Source organism: Myotis nattereri (genome assembly GCF_964212035.1).
Source record: "Myotis nattereri genome assembly, chromosome: 12".
In the NCBI taxonomy this organism is placed as follows: Eukaryota; Metazoa; Chordata; class Mammalia; order Chiroptera; family Vespertilionidae; genus Myotis; species Myotis nattereri.
The window spans coordinates 65,633,309-65,650,407 of NC_138087.1; the positions used below are offsets into that span (position 1 = coordinate 65,633,309).

General features: G+C 41.1%; 1 protein-coding gene across 1 annotated transcript in view; it reads right to left on the reverse strand.

Annotated features, from left to right (window-relative positions):
* The window catches only part of SUSD1 (sushi domain containing 1), a gene marked incomplete at its 5' end in the record, with an annotated part of 84,475 nt that overhangs the window by 34,031 nt on the left and 33,345 nt on the right, over positions 1-17,099 (reverse strand). Inside the window, 4 exons of the mRNA XM_081103150.1 lie at positions 649-758; positions 9,595-9,781; positions 10,399-10,496; positions 16,285-16,464. Of these exons, the coding sequence (XP_080959276.1) occupies positions 649-758; positions 9,595-9,781; positions 10,399-10,496; positions 16,285-16,464 (575 nt within the window). The remainder of the gene's footprint in view (positions 1-648; positions 759-9,594; positions 9,782-10,398; positions 10,497-16,284; positions 16,465-17,099) is intronic.

Sequence of the window (17,099 nt, forward strand, 5' to 3'; positions counted from 1 at the left end):
TACTTTTTATAAAATCACTCATTATGTCATATTGTAATGGTCTGTTTAACTGTATAATTAGTTTGAATCAGAATTTCCAGGTCCCAATATATGATACACTTTTGGTAAGTGATTAATTAATTAATTAATTAATTTTAATTTAATACTTAGTCTACTCGTTGCCAGATGATTTGCTAGGCACTGAAAATATGGCACGTTGCCAGATGATTTGCTAGGCACTGAAAATATGGCACAAAAATAACAAATCTCAGTTCCTGCCTGAACTTATTCATAATTTTACTAGAGATTTGTAATGCATAAAAAAGTCAAGTTAAATGAGGACCAACAGCCATGAAATAAGTTTCTTTAAAAACCCACATCCAAGTGTGAACTTAATAGCAAAATAAGCTGCAATTTTTAAATGCACTAAATTATAATACATACAAAATACCAGACAGGGAAAATGATAGCAAGTCACCAAATAGGGTCTTCCTTCAATTTAGTCCCTCACTTGTATCCATCTCACATCTCATATCCACCGCTAGAAACAAAAATCAAACTGTCTAGAAGTTCATTTCATGTGTGGTTTCAAACTTTGAATCCTCACTTAGAGAGCACCCAAATTTTTAAGTGGCCCAATTCTTTAATAAATAACATAAAAGATCTTACTTGGTACATTTGTTCTGATCCAACTTTCCTAGAATGCCTGTTCAATTTCAAACAAGTTTCATTAAATAGTGAGACATTGAAAATTCCATCATCTTCAAAGAGATCATCTTCTAAAAAATAAGAGAGAACATATGAAAGGTTGCATCATCTTAGCAAAACGTATCGTGGCTAATTACAATTGAAATTTTGACATCTTAAGAGAGCCAATAGGATGTTTAACAGCAAGAGCATTGCATTTGGCTTCAAGTCCTGGCTCTACAACTTCTTAATTGTATGAGCTTAGCTAACCCACTTAGCCCCTCTGAACCCGTTTCCTAATTTGTGAAATCAAGTCATCCAGTTTGCTTCTCTTACATCATAGGCTATTGAGAGAACCAAATGGAAAAAAAACGCATTTAAAAAAATTGCTGTAAGCTAATAAAGCTGTGGTATTTTTAGAAAGTTAATCCTATCACTTAGATGGTCCATAAGTAAAATGCCAAGTTTTAAGCATAAATGGCCAGAAAAGTCTGAGACTAGGGAAAAGGTGAATAAAGGCAAAGGCCATGGAATAGAACTCTCAGAGTGAGTGTTTCCAACCTAGAAGATGATGAGAAAGTAGGTGACTAGTGAGATGCTTGTTCTCACAGCAGACAGTATTTCAGGAGAGCTACTCATATGAGTACTAGGACAGTAAAATAATCAGAAACAGACTTATTTCACCCACTATACAGAAAAAAGTAATTTCATGCCTCCTGTAGTCGAATTCATTCCGTCAATGCTCCATTTTCTTAATGTAATCAAAAGAAGAGGTTGGTAATGAATAAAGAACTCACAAAGAGTCTGGGAGTACCACAGCTAATTTTCAAGGAAAAGCAAATTTCCTACCACACAAGCCTGCGTGTTTTCTACAAGTGAGAAAAACTTTGAATGTCTGTCAGAGGGAAGCTTTTTATAAACACCTTTTATGTATATTTCTCCCACAGGAGTCTCTGCTACCTAAGAAGTAATGATGATTACAGTAAATTATTCTACTCAAAATCAGGACTGTCCACAGAATTGTAACCGTCACGGGCATTTGCAGCACAAGGCAACGAGCTGGGAGAAAATATTCTTGGCTGTAACTGGAAATGTGGAAATACGGTTATGAGAGAGAATCTGAAGGCCTATCCCGTGTTCTCCTTCATCTTCACAGCTTTTATGTTAAAGGTTTCCTAAGGCCATCAGAAATAAAAACTGCCACATGTATGCAAATGACTTTGAGGCACATCAAATGTATGTTAAGAAATATCACATGTGGTCAATGTACACAAACAGAACATAAAGCAAAACTGCTGTCTGCATAGCTCCCCTCTCCATAGGATTTTCCCACTTACAGCCATGATCATCTGAATCCAGGGGATGATGGCAACGTGAATAAAGGCATCTGGTTCCCACTTCCCACCGCAATCCAGAGAGAAGTGACTGAGGATTGTAAAAATGGGTCAGAATTTGCATCTGGGTTGGGAAGAAGGGTGGGTTGCCATACAAAAGGCAGAAACATGAAGACGGTTCAGCTTAGCACCCGTGTGGAAGGGAGCAGGAGAGAAAGAAAGACACTGAGAGATACCGTGCAACTTGCCTTCCAAGCAAAGGATATGGTCTCAAAGCCTCAAAGGATGGAACTGTAGGAGGAGCAGTGTCCACAGAGGTGGGAGCTGGAAGCTAGAACAGGCCACAGGACAATAAAGTGATGAATTCCCCATCTGCAGCCATTTATCCCAGGGGTTCCCAATCCTAACTGCACATCAGAATCCCCCAGACATAGCAGATCTAAAGTAAAGGTTGAACATCTTTTCTTTTCCTTGTTTTTTTTTTTTTTTAATTCATCAAGCAATCTGATAGACAGGCGGTGTAAACAGTATATGTACTACTATTATCACTACTATTGATAATGATAGTCCCTCTTTAGCACACTGGAGATCTTCTAGGGGGGGGGGGGGCGCCTAGAGCCTGGAGGTTCCATCAGCCTGGGTTGGCAAAAGGAGAGACTTGGTTCTTTCCTGCCTTCATAGGCTGAAGATCACAATGAAGTCAGGCAATGCTGAGCTGGCCCAAGAGTAACAACATTACCAATCAGAACAGCAAAGTGCTCCGAAATAAAGCTCAGGGCAGAGGGTTTTCTCCTAGCTGCTCCCCAAAGGACACTAGATCATCCAACTTACAGTAAATCCTTCAAGATGAGATCCTTCAGTATGAGATAAGCATGCTAACATTATCCAATAAAAAGTAAGATCAAAGGCAATGGTATCTGTTTTAAAATATATATGTATATATATATTTTTGAGTTTTATAAAGAAAAAGGAAGGTAGAGGGAGAGAAAGAGAGATCAAGAGAAACATTGATGCAAGAGTGAAAAATCGGTCCGCTGTCTCCTGAACACCCCCTACCGAGGATCAATCTCACACCCCAGGCATGTGCCCCACTGAGGAATCAAACCTGCAACCCTTCAGTCAAGGGACAACGACACCTAACCAACTGAGCCACACTGGCCAGGGCAATAGCATCCATTTTATCCAAAAAAAAATGTCACACCTAATAAAACTTTTATCTTCCAAGAATCAATAATCCAGAAGGGGGTGGAGCCCATAAAATGGTCCTACAAAGAGCAAAAGGGAGATTGTGTTTAGAAGGCAAAGAATGAACATACTTTAGGGGGGAGAAATATTGAGCAAAATAATAACAAAGTTAGGCAACATGTGTTATATACTTTCAGTAAAAAAAAAATTTAAAGATGGGTTCAAACAGATAAAGGATGAAATAATAAGAAAGTGCAACAACAGAATATAAAGTGCATTAGAAATGATAGCAATCAGAAACGTCAATGCACATGTGCATGAATGCACACAGAGAACAAACGTGCCACATCCTCAGAAGACAGAGGGAAAAGACATGGACATAACACAAGAGAAAACGAAAGAACAATGCAGACAGACAAGCAATTCCACGTAGGAGTGCCTGAAGAGCCAAAAGGACAAACAAAATAAAATAAAAACGTAATAATCAGAGTTTTAATGAAAGAAAATGTTCCTAATGTGTAGATAGAACCAAATTCTGAAGATCCAAAAAACTCACAGGGTATGAGGAAGATTTAGTTTAAAAGAGAGTAACATTTTTATCGGCCACGGCTGAAGTTTCATGAGAGAAGGGATTTGTGTCTCATTCACTATTGAACTCCCAATGCCTAAAACAATATCAAACGTGTAGTAGGTAGTCAATAAACATTTCCCATGTGTATGAATAAGTGATTAGCGTCGTGAATTTCACATATAAAGGAAGCCTCTATGTCATATGTGGAATCTAATGAACAAAATAGATCCAGAGAAGAAGCATGGAACAGATGGCCAAATCTCAGAGGGAAGACTAGGGTGGGTGGGTGGGAAGAGAGCATCCAAAGAGCTTGTATGCACATATGCATAAACCATGGGTACAGACAATAGTGGGGTGGGGTGGGGGTGCGGGCTATAAGGAGTCAATGGGGAAAAAAGGAGGACATCTGTAATACTTTCAACGATAAGGATTTAAAAAGGAAGGAAGGGAGGGAGGGAGGGAGGGAGGGAGGGAGGGAGGGAGGGAGGGAGAGAGGGAGGGAGGGAGGGAGGGAGGGAGGGAGGAAGGAAGGAAGGAAGGAAGGAAGGAAAGAAGGAAAGAAGGGAGGGAGGGAGGGAGGGAGGGAGGGAGGAAGGAAGGAAGGAAGGCTCTCTGATACCCAGGCGGAAAAATCTGAGTATCTACATAAGATTTTTTATTTATTTTTTATTTTTTTTTTAATATATTTTATTGATTTTTTACAGAGAGGAAGGGAGAGAGATAGAGAGTTAGAAACATCGATGAGAGAGAAACATCGATCAGCTGCCTCCTGCACATCTCCTACTGGGGATATGCCCGCAACCCAGGTACATGCCCTTGACCGGAATCGAACCTGGGACCTTTCAGTCCGTAGGCCGACGCTCTATCCAGTGAGCCAAACCGGTTTCGGCATTTTTTTTTTTTATATATATTTTAATACATAAGATTTTTTAAATCACAACCTTCTTCAAACTCCTCTTTTACAACTTTAAATTCCCAAAGCCAATGTGAAATGCCTCCAGAATTCTGACAACAAAGATTATGGCCCAAGAATTTTATCTTCAGTCAAGCTCTCATTCACTGGTGAAGACAATAAAAAGACATTCTCAGAAAATCATGGGCTCAGAAAGTATCCCATTCCTCAGGGAGTAGAAGATAGAAATCACTGTGCAGAGAGACAAAATAAAGAAAAATAGAGAAACTTTGGTATGAAACGTGGGAATGCAGTAAACATTGAGACTGTTGAAACATATACCTGTTTAAATAATTGTTACAAATCAATATAAAAATGAACTCTTTGAAGATGTAATACATGTTAAAAGTAATTAGAAATGAGCTGGCAATAAAATGTCATGTTTAAACAATAACAGAAGGGAAGCTAGAGGGGAAAAAATAAAAGGAAATAAAGAATACTAATTTCCACATCTTATTCAAGGAGAAGTTAACATTATTTCCATCTTAATGCTGGTAATCAGAGGAATACATATTCAAGTAGTCTTATTTTTGTTTTTGAATATGTATTGTAGAATTAAAGCAAAATCTAGATTGTCTGAATCATTCAAAAAGAAAACCCAAGCAGCAAAAAGAAAACAATGGACATAACAAAGTAGCATAAAAAGGAGTAAAATAAATAAGATGACAGAAGAAGGGAAAATTTTATCACAAACAACACTAATGTAAATTGCTTAACTACAAAAAATAATACTTTTCTCAAAAAGGTTTCTTCACATATGCAGCCTCCTAGCATACATCTCTAACAATGTTACCCACGTAGCTTTTAAGGAGAACAAAAGTGGGTGAAGGTGTATTGTGCAAACCAAAGCACAAAGAAACCAAGAAAACAATATTAATAATCAAAGTATAATTCAAGGCAAACAATATTAAACAGGATAAAGTGAGGCATTCGTTACTAGTACCAGTAAAAGTTAAATTCTACAATTAAGATATCAGCCATGAACATAAATATCAAGATATCAAAAGGTGTGAAACAAAAACATTAGAATTTCTAAGAGAAATTGAGAAAAAAAATGGCAATCCAAGCAAGCAACGACAGCAACAAACATTAAAAACAAACAAACAGAAGACCTGGAAAATCTTATTAATAGAGTTCATTGAAACCTAGGTCCACTCTACCTACAAGTAAACACTCTACTACCCACAACCAACCACAAACTTACAAAAATTGGCCAAAATTACAAAAATTAGCCAAAAGTTAGCCCCCTCAAAGTGTCAGTAAATCCACCCAAAGAATATCAAAATGTAATTAAACTAGAAATCACAATAAAGTGCAGATGTCTTTTAAAATACCACTGGTATAACACATAATTAATCCTTCAATCAATGGGGAAGTCAAAATGGCAATTATATAGTGCATTGACAATAAGGATAAAGAGACCATACATTAACACACTCATAAATAATTCTTAAATCAAAGGGAAAATCAGAATAGCAATTATATCATGCCTTTAAAGTAAGAATAAAGAGAACAGGTATCCATCCATACCTAAGGAATTCTGCCCAAGCTCAAATTAGGAGAAAGAAGCATTAGAGACTTTTATTATCAAATAGGAAAGAATGGAAATAAGTTGGATTATGCATTCAACTCAAGAATTTGGGAATAGAACAATATAACCAACTTAAGAGAAGCAGAAAGAATAAAATAATTAAAAATAAGGGAGAAATTAATGAGATAGAAAAAAAAATGAAAAAAACCTAAGTTTATTGGGGGGGGGGGGGAAGAACAGTAGTAAAACAGACAATTCAAGCTAAACTAATCAATTTTTTAAAGAGAGAAAACAACAAAATTAGGAGTAAGAATAACCTGGGGTTATACAACCCGTAACCCCAGAGGAGTTGTAAATAAATGTTCCAAATGACATCTGGCCAATACCTTTTAAAGCTCAACAAAATGGACACTTTTTAAAGAAAACATAAATTATAAAAATTGGCTCAAGAAAACGTAAGAAACAAACCAAAAATAATCATAGAAGAAACTGACAAAGTTATCAAAGAATTATATCCCCAAAGGGGTGAGACTTAAATAATCTTATGAGCAAATGTGTCCAACTTTAAAGAAAGGGAATAATTCAAAAATTATATAAACTTTCCTAGAGCATAAAAAACTATGGAAAACTTCCCAATTCATTTGAAGAGAACTAGCATAATCCTGATAATGAAATCAATAGTTAAATATACAGGATCTAGAAGAAAAAAATGATAAATCTTTACAAAAGTGCATAAATAAACAGGGAAGACAAAACCTAAGTATATATTGAGTAAATGTGGAAATGTACCTGTTTCCCATTGAGACAACTCAATCTAAATCCCAATTCTCACTAGATTAATTTGCAAATTTAATCCAACTCCACTTAAAATTTAAGACAGAGGAAAGCGGGCTGGAGACATTAAACATGTCAGCCATGGTCACCCAACTCTTCAAGGCAGGGTTAAGATGCAAAACCAGGTCTGTCTGACCTCAAAGAACATGCTTTCCCAGTGGAAATTAACTTGAAGAAGTAATAAGATATTAGTAAAAACAGCTGACTGACCCTGAACAGCAAACTGTCACTCTGACCGAACAATAAAAAATGAGTTTGAAGTCCTTGGGTGCTCTTTTTAAAAAAACATATTCCTAATAAATCCATAGCAGTTTATTATTAATTTTGTACAAGCTTCTCTAGTTACCATATTAATTTTATATCTTTCCTTACATGTTATTGACTTAGGAAGAAATCATTTTGTTTTAGTCATATACAAGTACCCAGGGATCTAATTTGTATAATTTCATAGTTGGCTTTATATTGTTAAGATTGGCAGTCATTTTTATTATTTCTATCAAATCTCTATCACTTCCCATTCCTAGTGGCAGCAATAACTGAAGGTTGACATATATTTTCTTAAGTGAAAACTATCTCAACTCCCCCCAAATAAAAAGTGACCCCAGTGACTTCTCCAGGTTTGCTTACAAAGTAATTTAATTAGTGCTAACACCCCATAACTAGAATTCTTTTTAAAAAACTTACAACTGTTAGAATCTAATATAATAAAAGACAAACATGCAAATTGACTGAACCTTTGCTATGCCTTAAGCCATGCCCACCAGCCAATCAGAGCGACTGTATGCAAATTAACCCAACCAAGATGGCGGCCGGCAGCCACAGAGCTGAAGCAAGCAGGAGGCTTGCTTGCTCCAGTGATGGAGGAAGACAGTCTGCCGCCAGCTCTCAGCTCCACTCAAAAGCAACAAAGTTGCAATTATAAAAGGTAAATAAACCCCAGATACCTGCTTTCAGCCGGCTGTGGCCACAGAGCTGGAGTGAGCAGGAGCCCGCTCTCAGCTCCACTGAAGGCAACAAAGTTTCAATTATAGAAGGTACATAAATCCCAGAATAAAAAAAAAAGAAAAAAAGGAGAGGCCGGGAGTTTCCGTCGCCAACAGGCTTGGCCAGCCTGAAAACGACCCTCAGCCCCTCACCCATACTGGCCAGGCACCCCAGTGGGGACCCCCACCCTGAAGGGGGTGTGACCAGTGGCAAACAGCCATCAGCCCCTCACCCAGGCTGGCCAGGCACCCCAGTGGGGACCCCCACCCTGATCTGGGACACCCTTCAGGGCAAACCAGCCAGCCCCCACCCGTGCACCAGGCTTCTATCCTATATAATAAAAGGGTAATATGCAAACCGACCCTAACAGCAGAAAGACTGGGAATGACTGGTCACTATGACACACATTGACCACCATGGGGCAGACACTCAATGCAGGAGCTGCTCCCTGGTGGTCAGTGTGCTCCCACAGGGGGAGTTCTGCTCAGCCACAAGCAAGGCTGCTAATACAGCAGTGGTGGTGGGAGCCTCTCCCACCTCCTCAGCAGCGCTAAGGATATCCGACTGCAGCTTAGGCCTGCTCCCCGCTGGCAAGTGGACATCCCCCGACGGCTGCCAGGCTGCCAGAGGGATGTCTGATTGCCAGCTTAGGCCCAATCCCCTGGGGAGCGGGCCTAAGCCAGCATGTGGTCATCCCCCGAGGGGTCCCAGACTGCAAGAGGGCACAGGCCAGGCTAAGGGCACCCCGCCCTCGAGTGCACAAATTTTTGTGCACTGGGCCTCTAGTCCTATATAATAAAAGCCTAATATGCAAATTGTTCCCTCGACTGGGAGTTTGACCCGGGGGCGTGGCCAGCCAGCCAACCGCCTGCTGCCCCTCCCTGAAAACCCTCCCCCTGGCCGGCCCGATCGGCCCCAATTGGGGCTGGCAGTCCAGACACACGAATTCGTGCACTGGGCCTCTAGTGTTACTATAAAAATCTATGTGATAACTATATGCAATGAGGTTTATTACTACTTCTCGAAGCTTCTTCCTGCCAATTTCTCTTTTCATCCAACACTTACCATCCTGCACCTGGTACTGCCTACGCCTGTCCACCCGCCCACAGTCAACATGATTACCCAGCCCCGATCAGTCCTGGGGTCAGTTCCCATTTAATATGAAAGCCATTGGGTCAGTGTCCCTGGCTCCTCCTCTCATAGACAAGAGTCGGAAATGACTTTTGCCATTTCCAAAGAGCCATGTGGCCACCCTCTATTGCCTTGGGTAATTGAGAACTGACTGCGTCATCACCTCATGTTGTTCTCTTTTAAATGCCTTCTTATCACCTCCCACTTCAACCAGACGCCCAGCTGAGACACAATACATTGTGCCTGGCATCACTAGTATAGGGATCCCTCCTGCTGGACATTCTTCTGGCTACAGATCTCAAAAAGCAACTCTGAACTCTCCTGCCCAGTTGATTCTGAAGCATATTTCCCCTACATCCTGTGCTTCGCATTTTCTGGGAGGAAATGAGACTTCACTTCTACCTACCTGCTGTCTGGAACCTGATGATGGCTGGCATGGAGCGTTCGGGAGGGGCAGTGGAGATCGTCACGGTGTAGTTGCTGCCTTGGTACAGGTCTAGGCACACTTGTGGGGTCCTGCTGCCTGTGGTCAGGTTGACTCTCTCCTCGTGAACTGATTCTATCGGGTCTGCCCGGAGTCCTTTCACATGTACCTTTGCAAGAGGCAAAGACAAGAGAACCCACCATGACTCCAGTTAAAACGACCAAGAGAGATTTGATGGTGCTGGGTCCTTTTCTCCTACTGTTCCCTTTACACTGCACTGCTCCCCTGGGGGAGAGGGGACAATCAGGTAAACTTCTGCTATCAGGTATCTGATAATGAAGTCTGATCAGCCCAGTAACCAATAGGCCCTAAGAAGTGATACAAAATGAGGAGTCCCTCTAAGTGCTACCCCCCACACAGATGACCGGCGATCAACCGAGAGTCACAGCTTGAAACCCACTCCCTGCAAACTGCACAGGGGCAGCAGCCACTTCTAGGCTGACGCGGGGGAGTGATGTACGAGTGCTTGGAAACAAGCTTTGATACCAAATATAAATACATCCCCACACATACACCCTGTCCAATGACAAATATATTAAACACAAAATGTAAGGTAAAATAATCCAGATATCTTTAAAAAAAAAAAAACTGTTCCCGTTTTTAAAGGATGATTGGATTTGGAGAGCAATTAGATTGAGAGGTTCTTCCGGAAGCAAGCCCATTGCCTTGTGTCCCCCTGGATTCCCATTCCTGCACTGGAAGGAAAAAGGCCATCACTTTGCTTACCACATATACGATCCTGGAGTTCATTCTTCCTGGGTGTATCTGCCACCTCACACAGGTGTCATTAAACACTGACACATCATTAATTTCTATAATTATCTCTAAAACAGAAAAAGAGATCGTCCACTCACAAAATGCATCAGTGGGTTTTGGAAAAATCCTAACAGCAACCATGTTGGAGAGCATGACTTCGTTTATCTGTCCAGCTAGTATCTGCTGCTCACCATTCAAGCTCTGATTTAGAAACCGAATCAGGCAAGTCAAGCTACCCTAGGCCTGTCACCCCATTTATCTTCATCATGAATGATCCTGGCCCACGACCTGACTTGGAGGAAAAGGAAAGATTCCTGTGTGGGTGAGTACTGGTAAGAATTCCAACCTGTGGTCGATCCAACAGGCCACTGGATGCCACTGGCTTTCTACTCGTGTGGGGTGGAAAGAGGCCCAGAGCTGCGCCCGGCCTCTCCCCTGCAGCTGCACAGGTAAGATCTGGTTCTGGCTCCTCATGCCACTGGCTGATGGAGCACACTTATTTCCAGGCCACTGCCGCTCCCCAGAGGGAAATGACATGCATCACCACTCAGGACCATCCCTAAGGAGCAGGTTGGGGTAAACTCCATGAATTCTCACAAGGTCCCTGGATACTTCTGGGACTCCTTGAACTGTCACTATTTAACCCTGACCTATCAGGAAGCCACCGATTCCTTCGAGTTGTTCTGCTTCTTTTAAATATTCTGCATGCATTTCCTGTAATGAATTTCGCAACGTGGGAAACCATATCAGGGTCTTGGTTCCCTGAGGTAACACAGTTTCCAATGGCCCCAGTTACTACCTAGGAAGTTGTTCAGATGGGAAGAAGGCAGAGCTTTTTACCTATTTAAAATCAAACCCCCTAAAGATAAGTAAAACTATCTCTATCAGTAGATGACATAATTTTATCTATATTTAAAAAAATAAAAATTAGTCCACCAGTGTGGCTCAGTGGTTGAGCATCCCATGAACCAGGAGGTCATGACTTTATTCATGGTCAGGGCACATGCCCGGGTTGTGGGCTCCATCCCCAGTGGAGGGTGTGCAGGAGGCAGCCAGTCAATGATTCTCTCTCTTGTTGATGTTTCGATCCCTCTCTTCCTCTCCTTCCTTTCTCTGAAATCAATAAAAACATATTTTTTAAGAAGTAAGATGACTGATCTCCTAATATTACTCATACACCACTCCAAAGGCAATTCCCAAATGGATTATAAAGCAGATTTTGTTCATAGCAGCATCATCAAAATGAGGATATGGCTTCCCAAGGTGACTACTTGCAATAAGTGCATATTTGAATAAGTTAAATGATGAGAGTTCTGCTATGTTTCCTTTCTTCTTCTTTTTTTTAATCTTTAGAGTCAGAAAATAAGCAGAACTAACATGGTTTAGAGTAGTGATTTTCTAAAATGCATGTATATACTTTAGGATGATTTTTGGTTGTACTTAAATCAATGATTGCTTTGTATTAATTTTTGTGTGTATTAGAAAAAATAACACACTCATGATATCAAATATATTGCAAAATGTCCTTGATCAACAAATTTAAATTATAATTTTAAGTTTTAAATATAAATGGTTTTAAGAAAACTATTAAACAAATAATACTTTTGTTATAGCAAACATTGTCAGGGTGGCATACAAAAAATTCAAGCTTGGAAAACACTGGCATAGGAGGGAGATCATGGGCTTTCGAGGCTAATGAACCTGAGTTCAAATCCTAACTCTGCCATTTGCTGAATGATCCTGTGAAAGCTGTTTAACTCTCATGAGTCTCAGATTCCTCATCTATGAAATGAAAATAACATACTGAATCTTATAGGGTTTTTCTGAGGACAAAATGGATTCAAGCAGTGAGGCCTCTAGCAGAGGTCTGGGTGAGTAAGTTAGTATGCAGTCAAGGATGGCTAGAATGCTGGATGGTCCAAACGTTATGCACATGTTCAAACAAACCCAGCCCTGTGGCTATTTACATAAATGAGCCCATTTATCCTGGATGACTATGCTTTTCCATCAGAAACATGTAGAACTGCAAGTGAGCATCATTGAGTTGAAGAGGAAGACGGACAACAAAACAAGGAGCAGAGGCTACCAGGAGGCCTGGGGGCAGTTGGGAGTCGCAGCCAGAGTCAGGTTAGGGGGCTCAGAAAGGATCCCAGCAGATAAACAGTCTGTGTTCCAATAGAGATATTATTACCCCTCTGAGAGCCTGGAAGGAGTGAGCATCAACCTTATAATTATTAACCCACACTCTAAACATAAAAAGCCAAATGACCTGTGCAGAATGAAAGGCAGGATAGGCTTATCAGGAATGAATCAACCTCTTTGATCTTGAGGGAAACCAACTCACTGAACATCAAGCTTCCACCTGGGGTTTTTCCAGACACTAAAGCAGTTACCTAATTCTCAGCTGTCTGGAGTTTCCAGTCCAAACCAGCCTTTAAAAAAAAAAAAAAGTCCACCACCTTGCCTGGGTTCACACTCCATTAGAAACATGGACAGATGCATGCTACTGATGCAGAGTCAGAGAGCTCCGAAAAGATTTTAAACTGAAAACAACCAGGGTAAAATGAAGATAGATTCTTCCCCCCAATTTGGAACGAAACATTCAGTGTAAAAAGAGCTGGAAATGGAATGAAAACAGAGAACAGAGGAAGAGGGCAGTCAGAGGGTAAGCAGAAAAGTAGACGATGGGGGAAAAACCCAAAAGTGGCTCAATGGTTGAGCATCGACCTATGACCCAGGAGGTCATGGTTCAATTCCTGGTCAGGGCACATTCTGGGGTTGTAGGCTCGATCCCCAGTGGAGGGCATGCAGGAGGCAGCCAATAGATGATTCTCTTTCATCATTGATGTTTCTATCTCTCCCTCTCCCTTCCGCTCTGAAATTAATTAAAAAAAAATTTTTTTAAAGTGAAGATTGAGGAAGGCAAACACCAAATATACAGAGGGAGCTGGGACGGAAGGGAAGGTATAAAGAAATGGGTGAAAAACAAGGAAAAGGAAAAAGAAGGGGGGGGGCAGCTGAGCAAGAGCCAGGGTAACCAGCTTCTCTCACTACATTTCCAGACGCCTCTCCCACCCACCCACCCACCCCGTGATCAAGTGCAGGGCACTATGAATTGATCAGCATGCAAATGGCCCCCTTTATCTGCGGAAATTGAATTTAGTTGCCAATCTTGATTGAGAGCTAGAGGCCTCCTCACAGAAAGATAACAGCTCTCAGGGAGAATGCCTTTTCTCTCCTTAAATCAAAGCTTGACTAACCCCATGGAAACAGCTGCAAGCTGGAGCCACAGACTCTGTGAAAGGTGGCAGGCTGAGGATGTAATTAAAATTAGCAGTTACATAACATGTTTGTTCTTCAAAGTGCCTACAAGCATCGGCTAATTAATAGCTTACTATGCCCCATGCAGACCCACTGGTTTTTCATGCAGTGACTAATCTTTGTACCCTCCCCCTTGAATTCTGAATGGTGGGGGCAGAGCAGCTTGAGCAATAAAGCAAATGGCTGGGTCCAAAAGCCATGCCCCGCTCTCTTACCAAGGGACTCCTGTAGATAGCTCTGGGCTAGGAACGCGTCCCCAGATGTTGAATTCTGCACCTCATGAGGCAGCTGCCTCACTCTCTCCGAATAACTCTTAGAGGTGCCGTTGAAAATGCTATAATAGGTTGGAATGACCATTAAGACTGGAAACCTGGAGTCCTTGTTGTTAGTTACAAGCCTGTCTGCTTTCCTGTGCAGGTTGGGCAAGTCAGGGAGCCCTCTCTAGAGATCTCTGGGTTATTATCCACACCGGCCCTTTGTTGTTTCTATGGTTGCAGTCTCTAGCCTACGTCCTCTTGTGTTTGCGTAGAGATGACTGGATGTGGAACTGCATGCCACAGACAGGGCCTCCGCAGTGGAGCTGAGTTCTCCATCTACACCAGGCCTTCTAGAGGCCCACACACCTCGAATCTGTAAAACACTGTATGTACATGTGTATGCGCATCTCTTTGGAGAAAAGTCTGTTTATCTAATTGCCCTGTAAATTCCAAAGAGGCAGCATCTAGCGAAGTACCTCCTCCATAGTGTTTGCTACATGGATATCTATTGAATTGATAGATTTCATCAAATTTATATCCCCAAACTGGTTATGAACTATTGCTCTACGGACAAATAATCACCAGCAGGTCACGTTTTGCTTTCTCTGGCTAGACTTTGCTATGGAAAACTTTGATTGGCAAGACTCAAGACATTCTACCATAATTCTGCTGCAAGTCAAACCAGAGACCAGATGAAAACTATCTTGAGATTTCCACTCTTCCGCGCTTTGCCTTTGGAGCCAAGAAAGTCAGCATTTAGAAATACATGCCCTGCCCTAACCGGTTTGGGTCAATGGATAGAGTGTCAGCCTGCGGACTCAAGGGTCCCAGGTTCGATTCCGGTCAAGGGCATGTACCTTGGTTGTGGGCACATCTCCAGTAGGGAGTGTGCAGGAGGCAGCTGATCGATGTTTCTCTCTCATCGATGTTTCTAACTCTCTATCCCTCTCCCTTCCTCCCTGTAAAAATATCAGTAAAATATTTTTAAAAAAAGAAATACATGCCCAGAGTCATTCAACCATTTGTCACACCCCCAGACCAACCATCACAAATGGTAAGAATCATTGCCTTTTCCCACCTTGTTTCTTAGAGGCACCAATGGGAAATAAAGCATGTGGAAGCACACATTTCTCATTCAGCAAGGCGAATAGTTTCAGTAAAGACCTGACACGTGCACTGTGCTTTAAACTTTTCAAACTGCTCCCCGTAGATAATCTCATTTGATTCCCTCTCAACTCTTTGAAGCAGACTTTATTTTCCCACTTTTAGAGGTGAGGAAACTCAGGATTAGAGCAAATGATGCCTTACCAGATGGCACACAGCTTCATAGGTGGCACTAGAATCTGAATTGAAGTCTCAAAACTCCTATTCACCAGGAATTCTATTTGGAGGTATATATATCCAAAAGAATTGAAAGAAGGATCTCAAAGAGGTATTTGCACACCTATGTGCATAATAGCATTATTCATCATAGCCAAGAGGTGCAAGCAACACAAGTTGTCCATCAGTGAATGAATGGATAAATACAACATAATAGATACACAAGTGGAATATTATTCAGCTTTCAAAAAAGAAGGCAATCTCACCACTTCTGACAACATGGATGAACCTGGAGGACATCATGCTAAGGGAAATAAGCCAGTCACAGAAGGGCAAATGTTACATGGTCTTGCTTATATGAGGTAATTAAATTAGTCAAATGCATAGAAACAGGAAGTAGAATGGTGGTGCCAGGGTCTGTGGGGAGGGGCAGTGGGGAGTTATTGTTTCATGGGCACAGAGTTTCAGTTTTGGAAGATGAAAAAGTTCTGGAGGTAAGTTGCACAACAATGTGAAAATACTTGAAAAATGGGTAAGATGGTAAATTTTATGTTGTATGTATTTTACCACAAATAAACATTAAACGCCTATTTTTCATTACATCACCTCTCTCTGAAAATCCTTCAACATGGGCTAAGTTAGGACTTTTAGGAACGGCTCCCTGAGAAAATGGTTCATAGAGAAAAATTCCTCAGTCAGCCAAGCCGAGGAGACAGGAGTCACTGTGATTTAACATGAGCTTCAAAAGATGGCAGCATAAAATTTTCTATCCCAATCCACCCTCTAAATTTTCAGGATTTAGCTGACAAACTTAAAGCCAGGTGCCCACCCAGGTAAAGGGAATAGCCAGGCGCATGCAGTACACAGAGTGAGGCAGCAATCGAACAGCTTTAGGTCCCTTGCTCCGGCTGGCCATTCGCTTCTAGCAAACAGGAGCCCCGGGGAATAAAATCTATACCTGTGCATGTCAAAGTACTTTCTCTCCAGGTGCCTTTCTCTGTGCACACGGAAGTGATCGTGCCCCCACGGCTCTCGAAGCCCTCTTGACAGGCGTAGTGCGCCACACTGCCCAGGCTGGAGCTGTGATTCCCCACCAGGGACGCATGCTGCACTTCCGGAGGGCGGCCGCAGCTGATCTCTGCAAGGGGAGGCAGCACAGCACTCGTCATGACCCCGAGTTCTACCCTCATAATTCATATTGTGGAAATAAACATTTAGCAATGATAGAGGCCACTCGTGGAAAAAGAGAAAACACTGGTCCAATTGCAGGTATACAAAGTAAGATTGTTCAGAAGTACAGAAATTTACAAACTCACATACATTAAAAAAAATCCCAATTATAAGATTATTTATATTATAAACACTTCCTTGGTCAATGAAATAATCCATCTCAGGGTTCTTTTAAATATCAATACTTTCTGGTACCTTTTGCCATGCACCTTCCAATCATTAGCTCCTGAGTAGACAATAATGCAATTGTAGGAGTCTTGTTGCCAAATGAATATTTAATTATATATATATATATATAAAACCTCTGAACTTTTTAAAGCAAATTAATAGGGGAAATATTTATAGGAAAAGAACATTACCATTTTAGACCCAGCCAAATGCTACTTAACATAAGAGTGAACGAAAGTCATGTTTAGATAATCTACAATTAGAAAAAAAATCCATGTGTATCTTTTCTGAAAAAAAACACACACACAAATTCAAAGCTAACAATGTAAAAAAAATCAATAATTTGAAAATGAAATTCCAAATTATTTGAACAAA